This window comes from Scyliorhinus torazame, chromosome 3 (genome assembly GCF_047496885.1).
Source record: "Scyliorhinus torazame isolate Kashiwa2021f chromosome 3, sScyTor2.1, whole genome shotgun sequence".
Classification (NCBI taxonomy): Eukaryota; Metazoa; Chordata; class Chondrichthyes; order Carcharhiniformes; family Scyliorhinidae; genus Scyliorhinus; species Scyliorhinus torazame.
In genome coordinates, this window is record NC_092709.1 from 31,654,251 (window position 1) to 31,679,049 (window position 24,799).

Consider the following 24,799-nt stretch of genomic DNA (forward strand, 5'->3'; position numbering starts at 1 on the left):
CAATGGTGGGGCAAAGGAAGTGGAAAAGACGGCAGACAGAGAAATGGAGAGTTCAGATGAAATATGGTGTTGAAAAAGGGAATCTAAAGGATAAGAATTTTAATTCTGGGTGTAGGTGATTGGGTGTAGGTAATTGAGAGCTGGGGTAATGGCGAGCAGAAAAAAAATCTGGGTAGAATGTGGGTTATGGACAAACTGAAGTTTTCAGTGTGTAAGAGATGGAATGTTGTCCAGGACAGCATTTAGAATATTTGAGTCTTAATGTGATCAAGTCATAGATGAATATTTCAAATTGAAATAGACAGAATTGGCAGAGACATGTGTTATAGAGTTGGAAGCTGGCAATCTTTGTGAAGGAGAGGTTTTGGCGACACAGGGACACCAGGGACCCGGGTTCGATTCCGGCCATGGGTGACTGTCTGTGTGAAGTTTGCATGTTCTCCCTGTGTCTGCATGGATTTCCTCCAGGTGCTCCAGTTTCTTCCCACAACCCAAAGATGCACAGGGTAGGTTGACTGGCCATCATTAATGTATGGGGTTATGGGGATAGGGCCAAGGGTGGGCCTGGGTAGAATACTCTTTCACAGGGTTTGGTGCAGATTCAATGGGCCAACAGGCCTCCTTCTGCACTGTAGGGATTCTATGGAAGCTCAATCCTGGATCTTTGGTAGAGGTTGCATAAGATGGGAAACAATCTGAAATGGAAAAATACATAACAGTTTCCTCTACAATGAGGAGACCTGATACCGGTTAGGTGACCTCTTTTGTGGAGCACCTTCATTCAGTCCGCATGTGCGACCATAAGCTTTCAGTGGTCTGTCATTTTAAACCACTGCACCACCCCCGCTCTTGACCTTTCTATCCTCGCCTTCCTGTACTCATCCATTGAAGTTCAACGTAAATGTGAGGAACAGCACCTCATCTTTCAACAAGGCCCTTTACAGTTTTAACAATGAGTTCTAAAATTTCAAACTGTATCCTTTCTCTCCATTTTTTTTTGAGCAATTTTGTGTCTTTGTTTTTGAGCAATAGCTGTTGGTATTGATTCTGCTTTCCCATTGAAACTTTCTCTAGACCTATCTTTACTTGCCCCATTACCATCAACTTTTGACGTGCTCTACCGTCCCTTTTATCATTTAATCTCTCCTGCGTTCCACTCTATCATAAGCTTTCCTTTTGTTTTTTCCCCCGCTCCCTGCTCCACATAAAGACTGTTACATCTCTACGTGCTCTCAGTTCTGGTGAAGGGCCATGGAACTGAAACATTAACTCTAATTTTTTTTCCACAGATGCTGCCAGACTTTCTGAGTACTTCCAGAATATTCCATTTTTATTTCAGGCTGATAGCAAAATGCAAGAGAACACTTTACAATGTTAACAGGCATGGTGGCCAGGAGCAAAAGCAGAATTTACTGATCAGCAATTTAACAGTAATGGTGGGAAATAGGGTTTAGGAGAAGATACACAAAAACACAGCGTACAAGGTCGAAGTGGATTTTCAAGATTTGAAGATTTTGAATTGCCCACATTTGGTAGGAGGAGCAAGGACAAAGCTGATGGGCAAAAAGCACTTAATGAGGGATAGTAAATGGATGTCTGCCTTTGGACAGGCTGGACTTCATGGCGGGTTGAAGCTAGAAGAACACTGGGTGAAATCAGCACTCCGTTCAAGGGCAATTAAGAATGGGCAATAAATGCTGGCCTTGCCAGCGATACCAACGTCCCATGGAAGAATAAAGAAAAATGGATGAGCATTAAAGAAGCATTGGAGCTGAAGTATAAGTGGAGATAAACAAGGTTTACAGAAGTGGAATTAAGTAGTCCAGGTAAGGATAGAAGTGGGAGTTTGAACTGCAACTCTAGACTGAACAGAGTGTCACGGTTTCGTCCTCTCATATTCCTTCTGAGAAAATGGCGGGCAGAGAGATAGAATCAGAGAAGTTGGAGTTTGTGGCAGGGGCTGAAAATTAGATATTTGACCTTCTGATATTTATGGAGATTTTAAAAGAAAAATAAGCATTCCCTCATGTTACACAGGCATGTGGACAACACAGATAAAGATCAAAGCAAAATAATGCACATGTGTGAAATCTGAAATATAAACAAAATGTTGGAAATACTCAGTAGGTCTGGCAACATCTGTAGAGAGAGAAGTAGAGCTAATGTTTCAAGTGAATGTGACTCTTGTGCAAATAAAGATGGCTGTCATCAGTCACCAGAAAATGATCTTGGACTTTTGAATGAGGGTTGCATGTAATTGGGAAAGAGGAGAGGGCCAAACATGGATACCTGGGGGATTCCAGAGATTAATGTGAGGTGCTGAGGAGAAAGGCATTGTGGTTAAAGCAGAAACAGGAGTAAGCTCATCAGCCCCTTGAGCAAACATTTAATTAATTCATGGCTGATTATCAATACCTTTATCGACCTAATATCCATCCAGCTCAATTCTGAAATTTTCAATTGAACCAGCATCCATATTCTTTTCCACAATTAACTCTTTAAACTCATGTAGCATTCCGGTTAGTCTGTGATCTAATAATAGAACTACTGCAAGGGCAATCCTCCGGGGGTACATAACGGAGAAGACATGTTGTATGATGATACTGTGATTGAGAGCTTTAGAGAGATCCTGGAGGACAAGGAAATGCATGATGGTTGTCATGATATGCAAACATGCAGCTAATGAACACAAGGATAGGACGCGACTAATGAGCAGTCAGGACACTCAGGGGTGGTATCTCACTATAAAAGGGATGAGGCCTCTTTCCACAGACCAACATCTACAGAGTGAGACAGGGTGTATCCTCAGCATCACACCCCAGCACGTGGCTTAGAGCAAGGATGGTTCAGTTAGACTGAGTTACTACATTTAGATTAGCAGAGAGTCAAACTCATTGAGGACTGTGCTAATAGTTCAATAAAACACATTGAACTCACTTCAAAGTCTGGAGCATCTTTTACTCAAAACTGCATCAAGTGGCAGCTTGTGTTATTCCAAATTACATAACATAACAATGGTCATAGTTACTAAGGCTTTGACTTGTGAATTTAGCCAAAGAAATCATTGTTGTAAATAGGGCAAAAAACAAACTGAAGGGATCCAAACAGGATGTGTCAGAAGCAAGGGCGCTGTGATAGGTTGTGACAACAAATGAGGACCTTAAAGAATGTAAGTAATCATGGAGATGGAATGATTGTTGAAGAGGATAAGGTAAGTCAAGGGTGGACCTTTGTAGCTACTATTTATAAGGAAAAGAGTGAATTCTGAGTTGGAGGCAGTTCAGAGGAGGTTTACGAGATTGTTAACTGGAATGAACAGGTTGTCTTATAAGGATAGTTTGGATAGACTGGGCTTGCTTCCACTGGTTTAGAAGAGTGAGGGGTGACTGGATTGAAGTATATAAGATCCTGAACAATAATGATAAGGTGGATGTGGAAAGGATGTTTCCTCTTGTAGATGAGACCAGAACTAGGAGGCACTGTTTTAAAATTAGGAGTCACCTTTTTAGGACAGAGACTTTTATTTCTCAGAAGTTTGTGCGACTTTGGAACTCTCTGCCTCAGGAGGTGGTGGAAAGGGGATCACTAAATACTTTGATGGCGGAGAAGATTCTTGTTGCGCTCGGGAATCAAAGGTTATCGGAGGTAGATGGGAATATGGAACTCAACACACAGATCAGCCATGATCTACTTGAATGGCAGAGCAGGCTCGAGGGGCGAAATGGCCTACTTCTACTCCTATTTTGTATGTTCATTCTAACAATGCTAGCTAGCATGGGGCCACAAAGGGGACGTAAGTGATCAGCAGTTGGTGTTATAGTCTTGTTCACCATTTTTGGACCCTTACAATTGATAAATACAATTACATTCTCCAACAGTTGCATCTTCCCAAGGCTTCTTAAATGCATCACCACCTAATTCCATAACCAACCCTCCCGTCATTCCCTATCCAAGATCTTTCATTGTGATTTTGAGCCCACCTACAACACCATTGTCAAAGTAACCAACTGTGTAACTGCAACCATGGGTGTATTACCCTTCCTTGGTTTATTCACTTTTTCTCATGCCTCTCAGCTTTGATCAATACGATGCTCCTGTACCAGCTATCGGCCACTGTACTTTTCTTATCTGTTCCAATGTAGCTCGCATATCTTCCTTTCTAGATTTTCCTCCCTTGCCACACAGTTATCCTTAGTGTATCCTGAGGTTCCATCATTAGTCCATAATTTCTTATCTACATGCAATTGTTTGACAACATTAACATAAGGATGAATTACATCATCCAAATGTAGGCTACTGATATTTAATGTTTGTTTCCTCCACATCAATCTCAAATTTGCTTCTATTCCTGTGCTGTCTAGCTGTTTGCTTCATTAGCTAGTAATATAAAGGAAGATAGGAAGAGTTTTTTTCAATATATAAAAGATAAGAGAGAGGCAAAAATAGACATTGGACCACTGGAAAATGTGGTTGGAGAAGTAATAATAGGGAACAAAGAAATGGCAGAGGAACTGAATAGTTACTTTACATCAGTTTTCATGGTGGAAGACACCAGTGGGATGCCAGAGCTCCAGGAGAATCAGGGGGCAGAGGTGAGTGGTGACGATTACTAAGGAGAAGGTTCTGGGGAAACTGAAAGGTCTGAAGGTGGATAAAGCACCTGGACAGGCTGGACTACACCCAGGGTTCTAAAAGAGATAGTTCAGGAGATTGTGGAAGCATTGGTGGTGATAGAACATAGAACACACAATGCAGAAGGAGGCCATTCAGGTCATCGAGTCTGCACCGACCCTCTTAAACCCTCACTTCCACCCTATCCCCGTAACCCAATAACCGCTCCTAACCTTTTTTGGACACTAAGGGCAATTTATCATGGCCAATCCACCTAACCTGCACGCCTTTGGACTGTGGGAGGAAACCGGAGCACCCGGAGGAAACCCACGCAGACACAGGGAGAACGTGCAGACTCCGCATAGACAGTGACCCAGCAGGGAATCGAACCTGGGATCGTGGTACCGTGTTACCGAGCTGCCCAAATCTTTCAGGAATCACTGGAGGCAGGAGGGGTGCCAGAGGACTGGAAAGTGGCGAATGTAACACCACTGTTTAAGAAGGGAGGGAGGCAGAAGACGGGAAATTATAGGCTGGTTAGCCTGACTTCAGTCATTGGTATGATTTTAGAGTCCATTATTAAAGATGAGATCATGGAGTACTTGGATGTACATGAGTCAACAAGGCTTTGTCAAAGGGAGGTCATGTCTGACAAAGCTGTTAGAGTTCTTTGAGGAAATAACAAGGAAGTTAGACAAAGGAGACCCGTGATTTATTTAGATTTCCAGAAGGCTTTAGACAAGATGCCGCATAGGAGACTGTTAAATAAGTTAAGAGCCAATGTTGTTAAGGGGGAGATCCTGGCATGGATAGAGGATTGGCTGACTGGAAGAAGGCAGAGAGGAGGAATAAAAGGATTTTTTTCAGGATGGCAGCCGGTGACTAGTGGTGTGCCTCAAGGGTCGGTGCTGAGACCATAACTTTTCACAATATACATTAATGATCTGGAAGAAGGAACTGAAGGACCTGTTGCTAAGTTTGCAGATGATACAAAGGTCTGTAGAGGGACAGGTAATATTGAGGAAGCAGGCGGGCTGCAGAAGGACCTGGACAGGCTGGGAGAGTGGGCAAAGAAGTGGCAAATGAAATACAATGTGGAAAAGTGTGAGGTTATGCACTTTGGAAGGAGGAATTGAGGCATAGACTATTTTCTAAATGGGGAGATGCTTAGGAAATCAGAAGCACAAATGGGCTTGGGAGCCCTTGTTCACGATTCTCTTGACGTTAACGTACAGGTTCAGTCGGCAGTTAAGAAGGCAAATGCAATGTTAGCATTCATGTCGAGAGGGCTAGAATACAAGACCAGGGATATACTTCTGAGGCTATATAAGTTTCTGCTCAGACCCCATTTGGAATATTGTGAGCACTTTTGGGCCCTGTGTCTAAGGAAGGATGTGCTGGCCTTGGAAACGGTCCAGAGGAGGTTCACAAGAATGATCCCTGGTATGAGGAACAGTTGAGGACTCTGGGTCTGTACTCGTTGGAGTTTAGAAGGATGAGGGGGGATCTTATTGAAACTTACCGGATACTGCGAGGCCTGGATAGAGTGGATGCGGAGAGGATGTTTCCACTTGTAGGAAAAACTAGAAGCAGAGGAGACAATCTCAGACTAAAGGGATGATTCTTTAAAATAGAGATGATGAGGAATTTCTTCAGCCAGAAGGTGGTGAATCTGTGGAACTCTTTGCCACAGAAGGCTGTGGAGGCCAAATCATGGAGTGTCTTTAAGACAGAGATAGATAGGTTCTTGATCAATACGGGGATCAGGGGTTATGGGGGAGAAGGCAGGGAAATGGGATGAGAAAAACATCAGCCAATATTGAATGGTGGAGCAGACTCAATGGGCCGAGTAGCCTAATTCTGCTCCTATGTTTTATGGTCTTATGGTCTTATTCAGTTATGGATCTTGGGCTAAAACTTTCTGAACCTCAAAACTGGCAAGAACAATGCATTCTGTTTTGCTTTCATCAGAAAGCCCACACCTTAACCCTGAATTTTCCTATTTAACCTTTTGCTTAAACTGCATTTGACAGCATACAACTGCATTGTAGACTCCTCGGACAAAGATGTTGACTTCACCTTAGAATATGACCCCCTTCCCACTTCCCGCCCACCCGCCTATGCCTCTCTATGTGGCTGAAAACATCACTCAATGTTTTGTTGCCTACACATTTCCAACAAACACTCTCCACTTGTCTATCAAGATTCACCTCACAATATCAAACTTGTCCAGTACCCCACACATTGACTCCCATTTAAGGACTGCAGCGGCTCAAGAAGGCAATTCACCACCACCTTCTGAAGGGAAACTAGGGATGGCCAATAAATGCTGGCCTAACCAGTGGTGCCCACGTGCCATAAATGAATAATAAAAAACAATTCAGCTATCACCCTGTCTTTGGTCCCAAGTCACTGAGGCCTCTCTTTCTCCGAAATGAGAAACCACCTCGAGCCCCACACCCATCTCCCAACTCTGGACAACTCTGCAACTCCCGTCTCTCTGTTCCGCCATTGGCAGGGCAGCATTGAACCATGTTGGTCAAGTATTCTGGAACTTTATGTCAAATCCCCTCTTCTGACTGTACTCCTGTCCTTCCTGTACTCCTGACTACAGTATCATTGAACGTGTCCTCTAAAACTAACTAGTTGTACCTTGACATTTCCCCTATTCCCTGGAATTTAGAAGGTGGATGATTTGATCAAAGGTTTCTAAATATTATGCAGATGATACAAAGAAACTATTCCTGCTGGTTAGAGAATCTGAATCTAGGGGGCATAGTCTGAAACTTAGAACCAGATCTCTCAGGAGTGAAATGAAGAACCGTTTCTGCACACAAATGGTAGGTCTGTCCAACCCCCTCCCCCCAGCTGGGGTGTGTTTTCCATCAGCGGACGTAGCTTGGCATTGGTCGCCAACAGATCTTTCAGTCACGTCGATGCCCATCCCATTGAACCATAGAGTCCCTACAGTGCAGAAGGAGACCATTTGGTCATTGTGTCTGCACTGACTCTCTGTAAGACCACCCTACCTCAGCCCATGCCCTGTCCTTTCCCCGTAACCCTACCCAGCCTAATTATCCCTGTACACTAAGGAGCAATTTTATCATGGCCAATCCACCTAACCTGCACATTTTTGGACTGCGGGAGGAAACCGGAGCACCCGGCGGAACCCCACACAGGCACCGGAGGAATTGCAAACTCCAGACAGTTGCCCAAGGCTGGAAATGAACGCGGGTCCCTGGCACTGTGAGGCAGGAGTGTTAACCACTGTGCCACCACTGGGGACCTGCTATGGGAGGGGATGGTCACCTTCACCGGGAATGGACGACCCCGCTGGCAGGATGGGCTGGAAGACCCTGCCCAAGGAGTCTCCTCCTCAAATGGCAATTCTGAGATTGATAGATTTTTAATAACCCAAGGTATTAAGGGGTTTGGGACCAAGGTGAGTATATGGAACTAGTCTGGAGAGTAGCCTCACCTCACCGAATGGTGGAATTTGCTTGAGGGGTGAAATATTCCCTGAACCCATCTTCTCCTTAAGGATCTGGGTGTGTGTCGGCGTATTGAAGCTGCTCTATCAGTGTATGTTCGCAAGCTGATGTCAGAAATACATTAATAGGGCACCTTGGAAGACTGAAGCACAATTTGGCCACTGGGAATGATTTTCAATTTGTCCCTTCCAGCTTATAGCACAATATCATCATTCGTGAATTAAATTTCTGGCCTTTTCAAATGCCTCAAAGTGAATAATATCTTGTGCCCTCAAGATGCGGCATCACTGTGATATCAGCAGGCATTACATAGTTTGATTGGACAAGGGCGTTGCCCCTGCTGGGGAAACCTGAAACGCCAGCACTTTCATCTATCCATTGTCCTGCTCTGAAAACCCGAAACCTCACCTAACATCATCAGCCTCGATTGGCCAAGACAGCCTACCTACTCAGATCATATCTTCAATGTTCTCACAGAATGAGCTGCAATGCACAATTCTGGGTGACAAGCACCACTGGTGCAATAGCCGAATTGTATTGTCAGGCTAAAGAGACTTTTGTTCCTGTCTGAGTTGGAACTGACCTCAGTCACCGAGGTGAAAGGCGGCTGCCCTGACACACTGTGGCTGTGCAATTTCAGAGGAGTCTCCACGCAGCAGGAGGGAGAGTCTCCACCAGCCCAGCAAAGGACAATCTCCACTGCAGTTTATAACCACGAGAGTGCTAATCGCCGTGATTAAATGTATTTTCCTATCATTAGTGGGAGCAACGTTACTTGCGAAAACACTTTAATCATCAATAGAAAATAGTCTAATATAATGTAAATATGCAAGTTAATTTCTGTCTTGAAATCCAATAGTTTGTGCAATTACGGTCTGACCCTGGGGGATTATGCTCTGAAGGTCTTTTTGTGTCTCGTTCTAATCCACCCACCCCTCCCTTTTGTTTAAAAGAAAAAAACACCCTTTGGTTCCCACAATCTGGGATTTGCGTTTAGGCTTCAATAACCAGGGTTGTACACTGGGCAGTATATTTACACCCTATGCTCTGAGTCAGTGATCTGGCTGCATCAAATGACACCCCCTGATTAAATCAGGCACCTCAAAAATCCTTTTGTGAGCCCAGATATTCCAGCGATGGTTCAGATAAATGATCGATTTTCACCTCGATCAAAAATCTGGGCGATGGAGTGGTCAGAACACCCCCCCCCCCCCATATATTGTCACAACCCTCATTTAATTAAATTAAATATAACCTCTTTCGAGAATGGGGGGCTCATCAAGTCCGACTGCAGCCGACAGCGTGGTGAGGAGTGTCAATAATAATAAAGAGCTTGCGGGAGCAGCTCGTTTTAAACTGGGAGCATCTCCTCGCTGGTCGCCATAGTACCAGCTCCCCCCCCCCCCCCCTTCTTCTGAGAGGTGATGGGGTCAAATCCCTGGGCAAACTCTCCCCCCCCCCCCCCCCACACACACACACACACATTTATTCACACATTGGGACGCTGGCCGCGACCTTCTTTCCAGAATGAAAAAGCTTACCGTTATACGGTGCATATCCTGGGCGTCTTGCTGGGCCATGTTTACCTGGGTGTGTTTTTTTTAATGTAGGGGCAGAAGACAAAGCGCGGATTGCCTGCTTTAAACTGGCCTGGCAATCGCCACGTTAAGACTCGATTCTTTTGGAGCAAAGGGTATTTATTTGTGAATGTGTGTGTGTGTGTTTTGAATGTGCGGCCGGGAGGAAGGCGTCAGTCTGCAGCCATCCAGAGGGAGTGAGCTGAAGAGCTCCTTCTAGAGGCTGCTCCAATGGAGACAGACGCTCTTCACCTCAGGAAGCACTTTCCCATTAGCTGGCTGGCAGACAGGAGTTCTCTCTCTCTCTGCCCCCCCCCCCCCCCCACCACCAACAACAATTTATCCACAGGAATGTGGGCGTTCCTGCCCATCATTAATTGTCCTTCTTGAACCGCTGCAGAGTGCTGTTCAGAGAGAGGGTGCGCCAAGACTGTGACCCACTGCCAAATGAATCGACTGCGATCTATTTCCAAGTCAGGACGGTGTGTGATGTGTAGGTGCGCTGCTCCAAACTTCCTAAACCTTTTCATTTTCTGTACAAGAGGTTGAGGGTTTGGGAGGTGCTGTCCGAGAAGCTTTGTCTACTTGCTGCAGTGCATCTTGTAGATGGTACACACTGCCCCCCTCTGTCGCGGCCAGCATCCCAATGTGTGAATAAATGTGTGTGTGGGGGCGGGGGGGGGGGGGGGGGGGGAGAGTTGCCCAGGGATTTGACCCCATCACCTCTTAGAAGAAGCGGGGGGGGGGGGGGGGGAGGGAGCTGGTACTATGGCGACCAGCGAGGAGATTCTCCCAGTTTAAAACGAGCTGCAGGGTGTGCCCTGGGGGCACTGATGGTGCTCTGATTATTTGTCCTATTGGAGCTGCACTCCTTCAGGCAAGTGGACTGCATTCCGCCAGTCCTGATGTCTTGTAAACGGCGGGGAGGCTTTGGCGACTCAGGAAATGAGTCACTCAAAGCAGAGCATCCAGTTTCTGCCCTGCTCTTGGAGTCACATGATTTTCCTGGTTAACAAAGAACAAAGAAATGTACAGCACAGGAACAGGCCCTTCGGCCCTCCAGGCCCGTGCCGACCATGCTGCCTGACTAAACTACAATCTTCTACACTTCCTGGGTCCGTATCCCTCTATTCCCATCCTATTCATGTATTTGTCAAGATGCCCCTTAAATGTCACTATCGTCCCTGCTTCCACCACCTCCTCCGGTAGCGAGTTCCAGGCACCCACTGCCCTCTGTGTAAAAAACTTGCCTCGTACATCTACTCTAAACCTTGCCCCTCTCACCTTAAACCTATGCCCCCTAGTAATTGACCCCTCAACCCGGGGAAAGGCCTCTGACTATCAACTCTGTCTTTGCCCCTCATAATTTTGTATACCTCTATCAGTTACGTTTCTGGTTAACAGAACCCCCTCTACCCCCTCCCAGAATCTTGATGGGAGGGGATTCCACAAGAATAATGCCACTCAAATTGCTTGTTACAAGTAGGCTTCAAATGAAGTTACTGTGAAAAGCCCCTAGTCGCCACATTCCGGCGCCTGTTCAGGGAGGCTAGTATGGGAATTGAACCCGCGCTGCTGGCCTCGTTCTGCATTACAAGCCAGCTAATTAGCCCACTGTGCTAAACCAGCCCCTAACATAATGTCAAAGAGAGGCATTGTTGGAAATGGGCATTGATGGAAATGAGCTCATGCCTCCATTGCGTCTGCATCCTGCTGTTTGTGGGGCACAGGATGGGATCAGTGAGGAATTCTGGATGGTTGGGTGAGGGATTGTGGTCACAATGACCTCAGCGCGTCACCAGAGCGGAATAAAGACACCGCCGGCTCCACCTTCTGTTTCAGCGGGTCATCAGATTTAAATTCTTCTTTGTCCTCCCCCAGCCAGCTCTCCCCAGTTCAGTGTAGTCTGCAGCCAAACTCAAATGTGATGGGCAGTCTGCCCATTAGGGGTCCTGCTCTCCTGCTCTGCGTGTTCAGTAAAATCATAGCTGGCAGATAGAGGCTTTCCATACACGGTTAAGCCCAGGGGGTTGATTCAATTCTCTGGTTTGTGATTACAGGCGAATCCCCCCCCCCCCCCCCCCTCCCTGATGTCTCTTTGTTTGAATGGTGTTCGCTGGAGGTGAAGAGGGGGGGGGTGGGGGTGGTGACGAGGTAAAGTCAGAGGCCAGTCTGATTGAGCGAGATGAAACAGAATGCCCCCAGGGCATTGGAGTCTTTTGTGTAAAAAAAAGCGTGAGAGGAGTGAGTTTGGATGGGGTGGGGGGTGGGGTGGGGGAGAGGTTGTCACGTTGCAGACAGACAATGGCTGCAGTGGAGGCAGCAAGGCAGGGGGAGTGACTGGACAATTATTAAAGGATGGAAACGCACCTGATCTTGTGAATGAGAGTCAGCATGGATCTCACACAAGCTACCCTTTACAAGGACTGCAACTCTCCAAACGCCCGCAGGCCGGGTTTGGTCCTTTCAGTGAAGCCTGGCTGGTCATAACCAGTTCAATACATTCCAGGAACAAAAGAATCCGTCTCGGTGGAAAGAGGACATTTTCAACCAGAAACAGATTTGCCCCCCCCCCCCCCCCCCACACACACACACACACACTTTACATTTACAGTCAAACAGAATCCAGTGGTTGTATGGTTACTGTGAAGCATTTAATGAAACAAAAGTGTTCTAAAATCAATACTTTTCCCACCCTGTGATTGGAAAAGTGAGATTTAATGAATGGTCAAAAGGAGGAGGAAGGAGAAAGTTAACTTTGTGCCTGAGTGTTTGGGGGGGGGGGAGGTGGGAAATGAGAATGGGGAAGGAGGGGATGATTTGGGCTTGTACCTTGCCCTGCTCCCAGCTCTGGAGCAGCTCTTTGCCGGTCGCAGGTTTGATCTCCAGCGGGGCCCTCTCCTCTCTCTCGCTGGGAGAGCTGATGACCGAGCCAGAAATCTCACTAATATCACTGGCACTTTCGCTCAGTCCATCCGACTCCGGGGACAGCAGGTCCTGTCTGCTGGCGCTCCTGGAAACCCTCCCGCTCCGGCGCCCCACGCTGTAGGCATCGAAATCTATTGTCTTCCTCTCGTAGGCACCTTCCACCGTGCAGAACATGCCCCCGTATTTCTGCCGAGGGGTTTGAGCCGTGGTCCCCGGTCTGGCCAGGTACACAGGCAGGTCGTCTTCCTTGCCCCAACGTCTCTTACCCTCAGCCATGCTGTCTGGGCTGGAAATAAAGGGAGAGAGGGAGAGAAAGAAAGAGAGGAGGGGGTAGAATGATAGCTCTTGTTCTCACTCAACACAACTCTCACACTTTCTCTCTCTCACACACACACACGCAGGAGCAAAGCAGTGGACTCCAGCCAGGATCTGGCGAGTTAATGAATTCCCTTACTGACAGCCTAATTCATCTGAGCCTCTGACACGGAAGTAATAGCGTCTGCATCAATGAGAAGAGAAAGTGTCGCCGTTGGTTCAGCTAAATGTTTTGTGTGTGTGTCATTCCTTGCTTCGGAGGGGGGTCCTTGCAATGCTCTCTGAGTGGGAGGCTGAGGGGCAGCTTGAGGGAACAGATCAGAATGTGTCCCCGGCTGCTGGGCTTTGACTGCACAGTGAGCTGTCCATTCAGCACCAAGGCTGGGCTCAGGGCATCAGGCCGCACCCTCAGCTTCAGGGCACCTCTCTCCACATTGGAGCATACCGTCGATTTTGGAAAGAACTATGTGACCTGACCCCTCTCTTTCTCTCTTATAACCAGGGGAGTGGCCCATTGATGCTCTTCTTTTCACAGCCTGGGGCACAACTTTCAGCTCATTAGCGTTTAAAAAATACTGAACCAGGCGTTTGAGGGGGAGGGGGGGGGAGGGGGGGAGCAGCGACCTCTGTCTGACTTGCGTGGACTTACTTGCCTTTGGGTTTTCTGCGTACAAGTTGGTTATGTCGTTCACAAAGCATTGAGAAACGTTATGGAAAGTAAATCCAAACTTAAGTCTACCGGAATTACAATCCTCAAATCATCTCCAAACCTCCAGTCAGCTCTAACCTCCATCAATCTCTCCCCCCCCCGTCAAAAACAAATCAATCCTGCACTCGAAATATAGTGAATTTTGACTTAAGATGCATTGGAACAGGGGCAGGCCATTCAGCCCCTCAACTCTGTCCTACTATTTAATTAGCTCAAGGCTGACCTGCCCCTCAGCTAGGTTTATCCACCTTTGCTCCGTATTCTTTGACACTTTTACCGAATGCATTTTATTCGCATCATAACATCAGATTTTTTTAAACCAGGGACCGGTATAAATTAACTTCAGGCCTGCTCTACACAGGTGAAAAGTACTGCAGCAGACGCAGTGTGGCATCAATCCGCTATCAGGTCCATGGTGGCATTAAACATCACCAAGTACAGCAAGTAGAACACGTATCTATAATTGACTAACTGGGCACAGAAACAGTCAATTCAATTCCTATTTTTAAAAAAAAAATGTTTTTATTCTCCATTTTCACATTTCCCTTCAAAGTTTACCCCCCACCCGCAGACAGTAAATGGTAACAAATACAAAATCAATCCCCTTAACAATAACAACGATCCCATCCTCCCACCACCCCCAAACAACGGCCCACCTGTCAAAATATGCATCCAATAAAACAAACCCTCCCACGGTGGAAACAAAAAACAAAGGAGAAAAAGAAAAAGGAGTCCGGGACCGCCCATGGTCACCATTGACCTAGAGAGTCCACTCCTCCCCGCCCCCCCCCCCCCCCCCTACACTCAACGCCATCCAACCTCTGAAAGAGTCGATTCCTATTTTTAATGTAAATATTACTTAGAGTGGATTAGAAGATACTTCTTGTGAAACTCCTGATTCACATGAACCATAGGTCAAGATGTTGGAAAATTTAAACTCAACGGCTCTGTTTGTTTTCTTTGTACAAATAATGTAGGGAAAATAAAAAATAAGTATAGCTGCCATAGTCCAGATGACCATTGGCTGCATTCTCTTATTGAGGGGGAGAGCTGACCAGTGGGGATTTAACCAGAGGATCACCACACTACAGGTGAGGGACAAGGTTGCGAATGCAGGGTCTTCATGAATAACCTCAGCCGGTACGTGAATTGAACCTGTGCTGTTGGCCTTGCTCTGCTTCACAAACCATGGACTGGAATCTCTGATTAGGTAGACGCCGCTCCGACGCCTGGCCAGCGATTCTCCGGCGACCGGAGAATCGGCACCAAAGGCGGCTGTGCGGTCGCTGCGGTGAGGATCGTGGGTCGCTCAACATGGTACCCCCGGTGATTCTCCGCCCTCGACGGGCTGAATGCCCGCCGAGTTCGGCCGAGTCCCGCCGGCATTGTTCGCATGTAATCCTACCCGGCGGGACCTCGGCATTCTGGCTGCAGGGGCCATCTTGCTGGGGCGGGAGGGGGGATCTGACTCTGGGGGAGGGCCTCAACGGTGGCCAGGCCCGCGATCAGGGCAACCGATTGGCGGGCGGGCTAATTCTGGGGGAGGCCCATGTTCCTCCGCGCCGGGCGTCTGTTGGGCTCCGCCATTTTGCCTGGGGGCCGGCGCAGAGAAGGCAACCCACGCGCATGCGCGGACTGCGCCGCCCGTGCTGCTGCCCGTATTGACAGCTCCAGTTCTGTGCTGACCCCAGTGGGTTGGGGGATCGCTGCTCCTAGCTGCCAGGTGATGCCATCGTAAAACGCTCCGGCGTTTACGATGGCATCAACACTCTGCCGCTAAAACAGAGAATCCCGCCCCAGGTGTCCAGCCAACTGAGATAAACCAGCCCCTGGAGAATAAATAGAGAACAACTGTTTGTCTGAGACGTTTGCAGACATACAAATGGTAAAGCGCTCAGAGGTGGCCTAAATCTTCCAGTGGCATAATTCTCGGTGATCAAGGGCGGGATTCTCAGTCGGCCAATGCCAGAATCGGGAAATGCGATTGAGCAGAGAATCAGCTTTGACGTCGAAATCGTGGCGGGCGCCGGTTTCACGCCAAATCACAATTCTCCGATGCCTCAACATCAATGAATCAATGCGTCCACTCTATATGTGCAGTAAACCCAGCTGGCATATCATTAGCAGGCCTGAACCGGTATTCTCCGGGGTCTCCTCAATTCTCCACCTCCACCGATGGCGAGGTTCACTTGCGCTTTTAAAAATTGAGAAACAAGCAACGTGGCTGATGAGAGAGAGAAGATGTAGGGCTCAGAGAGGTGTGACTGTAGACTGCCGGTCCTGCCACTTGCTGGGCTGGCTGGGGTTGGGGCGGGGGGGGGGGGGGACGGGACGACACCAGGTCCGGAAGGGGACGGACCTCGGGATGGGCGATCGGGCCGGGGTAACCTCCCATGGGACTGGCCCAGTGCCCAGGCACAGACCACCATTGTCGTGGCCTGCAAGGCACCCATTTTGCTGCATACCCCACTGACCATCCACCTTGGCCCGTTGTTCTGCAAAGTGACACCGGCCATATGGGTGCTCCTAACCCCACAAAGCAGCCTCCACTCGTCTCAGGAACGGAGAATTCTTCCGCAGATGTATGACTGGAGGTGCACGTTGGGATCTTGCGAAAGTGTGATGCACTGACCTATGTGGGAATTTCCTGAGAATTTTCAAATTCCGATGGGCAATTTTCCTGTTTCCCAGGACCCTCCACTAACATCTTTGTCTCTGATTTAGAGTCAGAGGCTTTGGGCAGACCCAACTAACTTACCTGAGGAGTTACCCAGGAATTGTTAGACAGATAAGGGTAGGTGGTGTGTAGAGGTATTACCGCTGGACTAATAATCCAGAGACCTAGGGTAATGCTCTGAGGACCTGGGTTAATGCCTGGCCTACACCGATCCGCAATAATGTGGTTGATTCTTAATTGCTATCAGGGTGGCTACCTGTCTGTGTCTCTTACCCTGCCCACTCAACCATCCACTAATGTTCAAACTTTAGTTTATGGCAGCTGGTCCATTGAAAGTGTGTGTGTGACTCTGCTCGGCTGCGATGGAGTTCTGCAAGGGACCTATGGGTTCGACGTGGCAAAGAATATGGGGCAATGTGGGCCATTATCTTTTTCAAATATTGCAAACTCATTAATAACCTTTTTGTCAAATTCCATAGCTAGAACAGTTCCTTGAACTGTGTAATTGATAATATGGAAAGATGTGTCATTTGAAACATGGAAGTCTGGCAATATCTGGTCTGAGAGAAACATGATAGGAATACAGGGAAAGATCCCACAAAGGGTTAACAGCAGTTGTCAGGCAAGGATTGTAAAATGCAGATATCCTTGGTCAAGCAGGCTTAGCAAACAAGACAAACAGGATTTTGAATGAAGCCAAAAACAATGGCTCACACCTTCATTGAAAGTAACTATCTTAGTAAGGATCGGGAAAAGAATGGATGAGTTCAGTTGAATTTTGTGATAATTCGAAGTGTGAAAATTTGCTGATACCAGGTTTATCAGTCTACGAGAAACATAATTCAAAGCCAAAATCAAAGTCAAAATTGAGCTGAGGACACAATTGGAAAATAAAACAATAGAAATAACAGCAATTAAAAGTAACACCTCTTGAAACCAAAGCATTTTGAACATCACACAGGACACAATGTAATCAGATCTATGAGATGAAGTCATGTCAAAATGTATACTTAGTTGGATTAAAAGGTTTAGATCAAAAGATACTTTTTGCAATCAAAGAAAATAAGAGTTACTTTACAATAACATCAAAAAACTTAATTGTGAGAAAGCAAATATAAACCTCGAGACCAGGGCAGGAACTATCAGATTCAGATTCAGATTCAGATTCAGATTCAGATCCAGAACCAGAGCACAGAGAGAGAGAAAGAGAAGGAACAAGCAGCTAGACTCAGATCACAATCAGCTTGGCCATGGGAAATGGACAGGGCAGAGCAGCCGAGCTAAAATAGCTAAATACATCTAAAGAAGACCAGGGGCAAAATTCTCCGGAAACGGCGCGATGTCCGCCGACTGGCACCCAAAACGGCGCAAATCAGTCGGGCATCGCGCTCCGCATCTTTGGGGGCCGAGCCCCAACCTTAAGGGGCTAGGTCGGCGCCGGATGAATTTCCGCCCCGCCAGCTGGCGGAAAAGGCCTTTGTTGCCCCGCCAGCTGGCGCGGAAATGACATCTCCGGGCAGCGCATGTGTGGGTGCGTTAGCGGCCGCTCACGGCATTCCCGCGCATGCGCTGTGGAGGGAGTCTCTTCCGCCTCCGCCATGGTGGAGGCCGTGGTGGAGGTGGAAGGGAAACAGTGCCCCCACGGCACAGGCCCGCCCGCAGATCGGTGGGCCCCGATCGCGAGCCAGGCCACCGTGGGGGCACCCCCGGGGCCAGATCGCCCCGCGCCCCCCAGGACCCCGGAGCCCGCCCGCGCCGCCTTGTCCCGCCGGTAAGGTAGGTGGTTTAACCTACGCCGGCGGGACAGGCATTTTAGCGGCGGGACTTCGGCCCATCCTGGCCGGAGAATCGCGGGGGGGGGGGAGGGGCCCGCCAACCGGCGCAGCGCGATTCCCGTCCCTGCCGAATCTCCGGTGCCGGAGACTTCGGCAACCGGCAGGGGCGGGATTCACGCCAGCCCCTGGCGATTCTCCGACCCGGCGGGGGGTCGGAGAATCTCGCCCCAGACTTTAAAGAAGATTGATTGTCAAGTTGGGCCTGAAGGTCCCTTCAACCAACCAGAAGGATCCAGAAGCAAGATCTTTTTACTTTTCTGTAAAGACAGTGATTGCATCTTTTAAAAAGAGAAAAAGAAATATAATAATAAAATAACTTAAAAGTTTTAACCTGAAATAGTGGTTATTCCAAAGTCTACTTTACTTACTTAGCAATGCGGGACCCAGGATCGATGCTACTAAGTGGTAAGTAGATGAAATCTTCGGTGAAGGTATGGGTTTATACCGGGGGATAACTTGAAAATATAGTTTGACCTGAATAGCACCCACTGAAGCTTGCATCGGAGTCGGGGAGTGAGAATCCCTGATCACCATTTAGAATGTCGGCCCTTTTTGGTATAGGGGGACTTCTAAGTATAGTGGTGAGTTTTCAAAAACAACTGACACCAAAACAAAAAAAAATGTCCAATTAAATCAGAATATGTTCACACAAATTTAGAACACTTAATAAACAAGGTCAGCTACTGTTCAATGCCAAACACAATGGGGTATGTACAGCCAATTTGATGAAATTATCATTGCCCTTATGTTAGCTCAACCCAGTGATGTTAGATGTTACTCTGACATAGTTGGGATAACTAGAATAATATTTAAGAGGTAAAAGTGCTGTTCTATCCTGTAATGCCAGTTTACGTCAAACCTGCACTTAATTCTTAGAAAAGTGTTTTATCCTATTTTATTGTGTAACCGTAGTAACTAATCCCAATCTATGATTCATTGGTGATTCATTACTTTCTATTTTGGGAAGAAACAGAATGGTGAATTCAATGTTATCCTGTTACGGTTCTATTTGAAATGGCAGCTATGCTTAACACCATATATTTTTGAGGTAACTGTTAAGGAACAGATATTGTCTGTGTTATCATATTATCATTTGTTACGACATCCTGGGCAGGTTCGCAGTCAATTCCGGCCCCCACTTGTCCCGGAGTCACAACACAAGTGAATTAATCAATAATTGTTATGAAAATACACAAGATCTTTGGACCTTGGCTGTTCAATAATTATGGTCACCAGGTTTGTAAATTTAAACACAATTACTATTTATTTATAACTGAAATAAAGATAAAATATGCAGTAATTACAACAGAATAGTGACAAGCTAACATACGACTCACCCCTTAACTGTCCCACCCTCTACCCACACACACAGGACAGACAAACACAGAGGAGTGGAAAGGAGTAAAAATAATAAGGATTGAGGTAAAAAGATAACGGTCCTTGCTTTCGATATTGAGTTCTTTGAAGCAGGCTTTCCTCCCAGCACACTGATTGATCAAAGCCACTGGTGTACAGGTGGCGATGGTCCTCTTGCCAAAACATTCATTCAGTACTCACCAGCAGTAGGATTCCTCCTGGAGAGACACTTTAGCTTTTATTAAACTGGGCCTTCAACTCAAAGGTCCACTTTTGAGACTACTTCTCTTCAGAACCTTTGTCTCACATCAACCCCAGATTCCAACCCAAATTCTGACCTCAATCCTTTGCAGTTTCAATAAAATGCCATCCAGAATTATGTGGGAGGGGAGGGGGGGGGGGGGGGGGTTGGGGGGGAGGAGAGAGGAGTTCTTACGCTGGATGTTTAGAGAGATTTCATCATGCCAGAGAAAGTCAGAACCGCTCCTTCCAGCTTCAGAACCAAAAGCAAAACTAAAAGAACATTCCATACAAATCAGAACCAATCCCCACTGGTTACCAGCAAAGCCCAGTATTTTGAGTCAGTTCATTGGCCGTCAGCCAAGTCAGTCAAACTGAGTCAGAACTGATGGCTCCAACTTGAATTAAAGGCAAACGCTGCATTAAAGTCATAGGTCCATTAGGCGAGGGCGGTGGTGTACTGGTATTGTCACTGGATGAGTAAAACCAGAGTGCCAGAGTAATGCTCTGGGGACGCAGGTTCAAATTCCCGCCACTGCAGATGGTGAAATTTTAATTCAATAAAAATCTGGAATTAAAAGTCTAATGATGACCATGAAACCATTGTCGTAAAGACCCATCTGGTTCACTAATTTCCTTTGGGGAAGGACATCTGCCATCCTTGCCTGGTCTAGTCTATATGTCTCAGCACGGGCAGCACGGTAGCACAAGTGGCTAGCACTGTGGCTTCACAGCGCCATGGTTCCAAGTTTGATTCACTGCTGGGTCACTGTCTGTGTGGAGTCTGCATGTTCTCCCCGTGTCTGCGTGGGTTTCCTCCGGGTGCTCCGGTTTACTCCCACAGTCCAAAGGCATGCAGGTTAGGTGGATTGGACATGATAAATTTCCCTTAGATGCCAAAAAGGTTAGGAGGGGTTGTTGGGTTGCGGGGATAGGGTGGAAGTGAAGGCTTAAGTGGGCCTCCTTCTGCACAGTATGTTCTATTTTCTATGTTGACTCCAGACCCACAGCAATCTGGTTGACTCTTAACTGCCCCTTCAAGGGCAATTAGTGATGGGCAATAAATGCTTGCACAGCCTGTGATGACCACATCCCATGAACAAATAAACAAATAATCATCCATGGATCAGAACTGTATTAGCGACTTCCGGTTGCGGCGATGCACTGCTAAGCCGCACGTTTCGGCAGCTCCCGTTCGAATGGACTTTTGGGCTCTTTTCGAGAGCCCAAACGGAAATTTATTTAGACCAAGCCGAATGTGGGGTGACGAACCCCCCCCCCCCCCCACCCCCCGTGTGTATGGAAAGGACCACTGGCAGTGGCCAGATTGCGAAGGATCCTTTGGAGCAGCGGCAGAGAAGAGAAGGGGAGAAGCAAGATGGCGGCGGATGGAGCCCAGACATCATGGGGCCCGGACCAGCAGGAATTCCTCAGGCGATGTGTGGAGGAACCAAAGAAAGAGGTGCTGGCGCCGATGTTATTGTCAATCGAGGGACTGAAGGAAACACGAAAGGTCCAGGCGACAGAGCTCCGTGGAGTGAAGGCAAAGGCAGCCGAGAATGAGGATGAGATACAGGACCTGGTGGTAAAAACGGACAAGCATGAGGCGCTACATAAGAGGTGCATAGAAAGGCTGGAAGTCCTGGAGAACAGCTCGATGAGGAAGAACCTACGGATTTTAGGTCTCCCCGAAGGAGCAGAGGGAGCTGATGTTGGGGCTTATGTGAGCACGATGCTCCATACGCTAATGGGAGCTGAGGCCCCAACGGGCCCCCTGGAGGTGGAAGGAGTGCACCGGGTCCTTGTGAGAAGACCAAAGGCGGGTGAAATACCAAGGGCGATAGTGGTGAGATTCCACCTTTTCATGGACAGAGAGGCGGTCCTGAGCTGGGCCAATAAGGTACGGGGTAGCAAATGGGAGAATGCGGTGATACGAGTGTATCAGGACTGGAGTGCGGAGGTGGCGAGAAGGAGGGCGAGCTTTAATCGGGCCAAGGCGGTGCTTCACAGGAAGAAAATAAAATTTGGGATGCTGCAGCCGGCGCGATTGTGGGTCACGCATCAGAGCAAGCACGACTACTTCGAAACGGCAGATGAGGCATGGACCTTCATTCAAGAAGAGAAACTGGACTAGATCTGAGAGTTTGATGTTTGGGGGGAAGCAGCGAGGTGGTGGTACAGGAATGTAAAGTGGGGAAAGGGGAGGTTTATTATACAGCAATGTTGGATGGGGAATTTTTCTCCCCCGGATGGGGGGACATGAAGAAATGTGGGCGCCGGTGGGAAAAAGGGACAGAGAGGGGGAGGGGGGAGTGAGGGAGCTGCGCCAGAGGGGGCGGGGCCGATAGGAAAGCATGGGGTTTTTCCCCGCGCTATGGAGATGATGGCGGGAAGATAGGCGCAGGAAGGAAGAGAGCCCCACACGCAGGGAGGTCAAAGAGAGAACGGGGGAAGCCGGTGTCAGCTAGAGTTAGCAGACTTTCGGAAGCATTATCGGGGGAGTAACCATGCTAGAGGGTGATCTAGCTTGGGGGGGGGGGGGGGGGGGGAGACTAACTTGGTTGCTGCTGCTGAGAGCAAGGGGCAGCTGGCAAGAGAAGAGGTGGTCGGGACGGGAAGGCGCCGCCTGGGGGACAGATGGGTGCGCGGGAGCTGGACGGGGAGATGGCTCAGAAAAGGGGATGGCTAGTCGGCGGGGGGTGGGGGGGGGGGGGGGGAGGGGGGGGGAGGGGGGGGTGATGAGCGGCCCCCCAATCTGGCTGATCCGGTGGAATGTGAGAGGCCTAATTGGGCCGATTAAGAGGGCCCGGGTGTTTGCGCACTTAAAGAGTCTGAAGGCGGACGTAGTCATGCTCCAGGAGACGAACCTGAAGGTGGCAGATCAGGTTAGGTTAAGGAAAGGATGGGTGGGACAGGTATTCCACTCAGGGTTGGACGCGAAAAACAGGGGGGTGGCGATACTGGTGGGGAAACGGGTATCGTTCGAGGCTAAGAACATAGTGGTGGATAACGGGGGCAGATATGTAATGGTGAGTGGTAGATTGCAGGGAAAGGAGGTCGTGCTGGTGAATGTATATGCCCCGAACTGGGATGACGCGGGATTCATGAAGCGAATGCTGGGACGTATCCCGGACCTGGAGGTGGGAAGCTTGGTAATGGGGGGGGGACTCCAACACTGTGCTGGATCCAGGGCTAGACCGGTCTAGATCATGGACCAGGAGAAGGCCGGCAGCGGCCAAGGTGCTTAGGGGATTTATGGAACAAATGGGGGGAGTGGATCCGTGGAGATTTGCTAGGCCGTTGGCTAAAGAGTTTTCCATTTTCTCCCACGTCCACAAGGTATATTCCCGAATAGACTTCTTTGTTATAAGTAGGGCACTGATCTCGAAGGTGGCAGGAACGGAGTATTCGGCCATAGCCGTTTCAGACCACGCCCCGCATTGGGTGGATCTGGAACTAGGAGAGGAGAGGGAGCAGCGCCCACTCTGGCGACTGGGTGTGGGACTATTGGTGGATGAGGGGGTCTGTGGAAGGGTGCGGGGGTGTATTGAGAGATACCTGGAGGTCAATGACGAGGGTGAGGTTCAGGTGGGGGTAATATGGGAAGCGCTGAAGGCGGTGGTTAGAGGAGAGCTGATCTCCATTAGAGCCCACAAGGAGAAACAAGAGGGCAAAGAAAGGGAGAGATTAGTGGGGGAGATTTTGAGGGTGGATAAAAGATATGCGGAGGCTCCGGACGAAGGACTATATAGAGAGAGGCGAAGACTTCAGACGGAGTTTGACCTGCTGACCACAGGAAAGGCAGAGGCACAGTGGAGGAAGGCACAGGGGATGCGATATGAGTATGGGGAAAAGGCAAGCCGGCTGCTGGCCCACCAACTTCGTAAGAGGATAGCGGCGAGAGAGATTGGGGGAGTTAGGGACGAAACGGGAACTATGGAGCAGAGAGCAGTGTAGGTAAATGAGGTGTTCAAGACCTTCTATGAGAGGCTATATAAGTCCCAACCCCCGGGGGGAAAAGAGGGCATGCTACATTTTCTGGACCAACTAAGGTTTCCGAGGGCGGAGGAGCAGGAGGTGGCAGGTCTGGGGGCGCCAATCGAGGTGGACGAGGTGACTAAGGGACTGGAGAACATGCAGGCAGCGAAGGCCCCGGGACCAGACGGGTTTCCGGTGGAACTCTACAGGAAATATGTGGACCTGTTGGCCCTGCTGCTGGCGAGAACCTTTAACGAGGCCAGGGAAGGGGGAATACTACCCCCGACAATGTAGGAGGCGACGATATCATTAATCCTGAAGCGAGATAAAGATCCGCTGCAATGCGGGTCATAGAACGTAGAACAATACAGCGCAGTACAGGCCCTTGGGCCCACGATGTTGCACCGAATGTCATACAGGCCTATCTCACTCTTAAATGTAGACGCCAAACTGCTGGCAAAAGTGCTGGCGACAAGGATAGAGGATTGCGTCCCGGGGGTGGTGCATGAAGACCAGACAGGGTTTGTAAAGGGGAGACAACTGAATGTTAACATTCGACGGCTGCTGGGAGTGATGATTACGCCCCCACCGGAGGGGGAGGCAGAGATAGTGGCGGCGATGGATGCGGAGAAGGTATTCGATAGGGTGGAGTGGGACTATTTGTGGGAGGTGCTGAGGAGGTTTGGGTTCGGAGAGGGGTTTGTTAGATGGGTCAGACTCCTATATGGGGCCCCAGTGGCAAGTGTAGTCACAAACCGGCAAAGATCGGGGTATTTTCGGCTACACAGGGGAACAAGACAGGGGTGTCCCCTGTCCCCGTTACTGTTCGCGTTGGCAATTGAACCACTGGCCATAGCGTTGAGGGACTCTAAGAAGTGGAGGGGGGTGGTTAGAGGGGGAGAGGAGCATCGAGTGTCGCTCTACGCTGATGACTTACTGCTATACGTTGCGGACCCTGTAGAGGGGATGCCAGAGGTTATGCAGATACTGAGGGAGTTTGGAGATTTCTCGGGATACAGGCTAAATATGGGGAAGAGCGAGCTCTTTGTAATACACCCCGGGGACCAGGGAAGAGGAATAGA

The 24,799-nt window shown here is 48.6% G+C and overlaps 1 protein-coding gene across 2 annotated transcripts in view; it reads right to left on the minus strand.

The window, feature by feature from the left end:
- Positions 1 to 13,119, minus strand: part of LOC140408393 (dihydropyrimidinase-related protein 1-like) — a 91,174-nt gene extending 78,055 nt beyond the window's left edge. The window contains exon 1 of one of the 2 annotated variants that reach the window (XM_072495520.1): positions 12,512 to 13,119. In XM_072495520.1, coding sequence (XP_072351621.1) covers positions 12,512 to 12,883 — 372 coding nt within the window. In that variant the 5' untranslated portion in view covers positions 12,884 to 13,119. Of the gene's footprint in view, positions 1 to 9,643; positions 9,878 to 12,511 lie in introns of those variants that run through there. The other variant, XM_072495521.1, reaches the window with a different exon arrangement.
- Between the last annotated feature and the right edge of the window lie 11,680 nt (positions 13,120 to 24,799).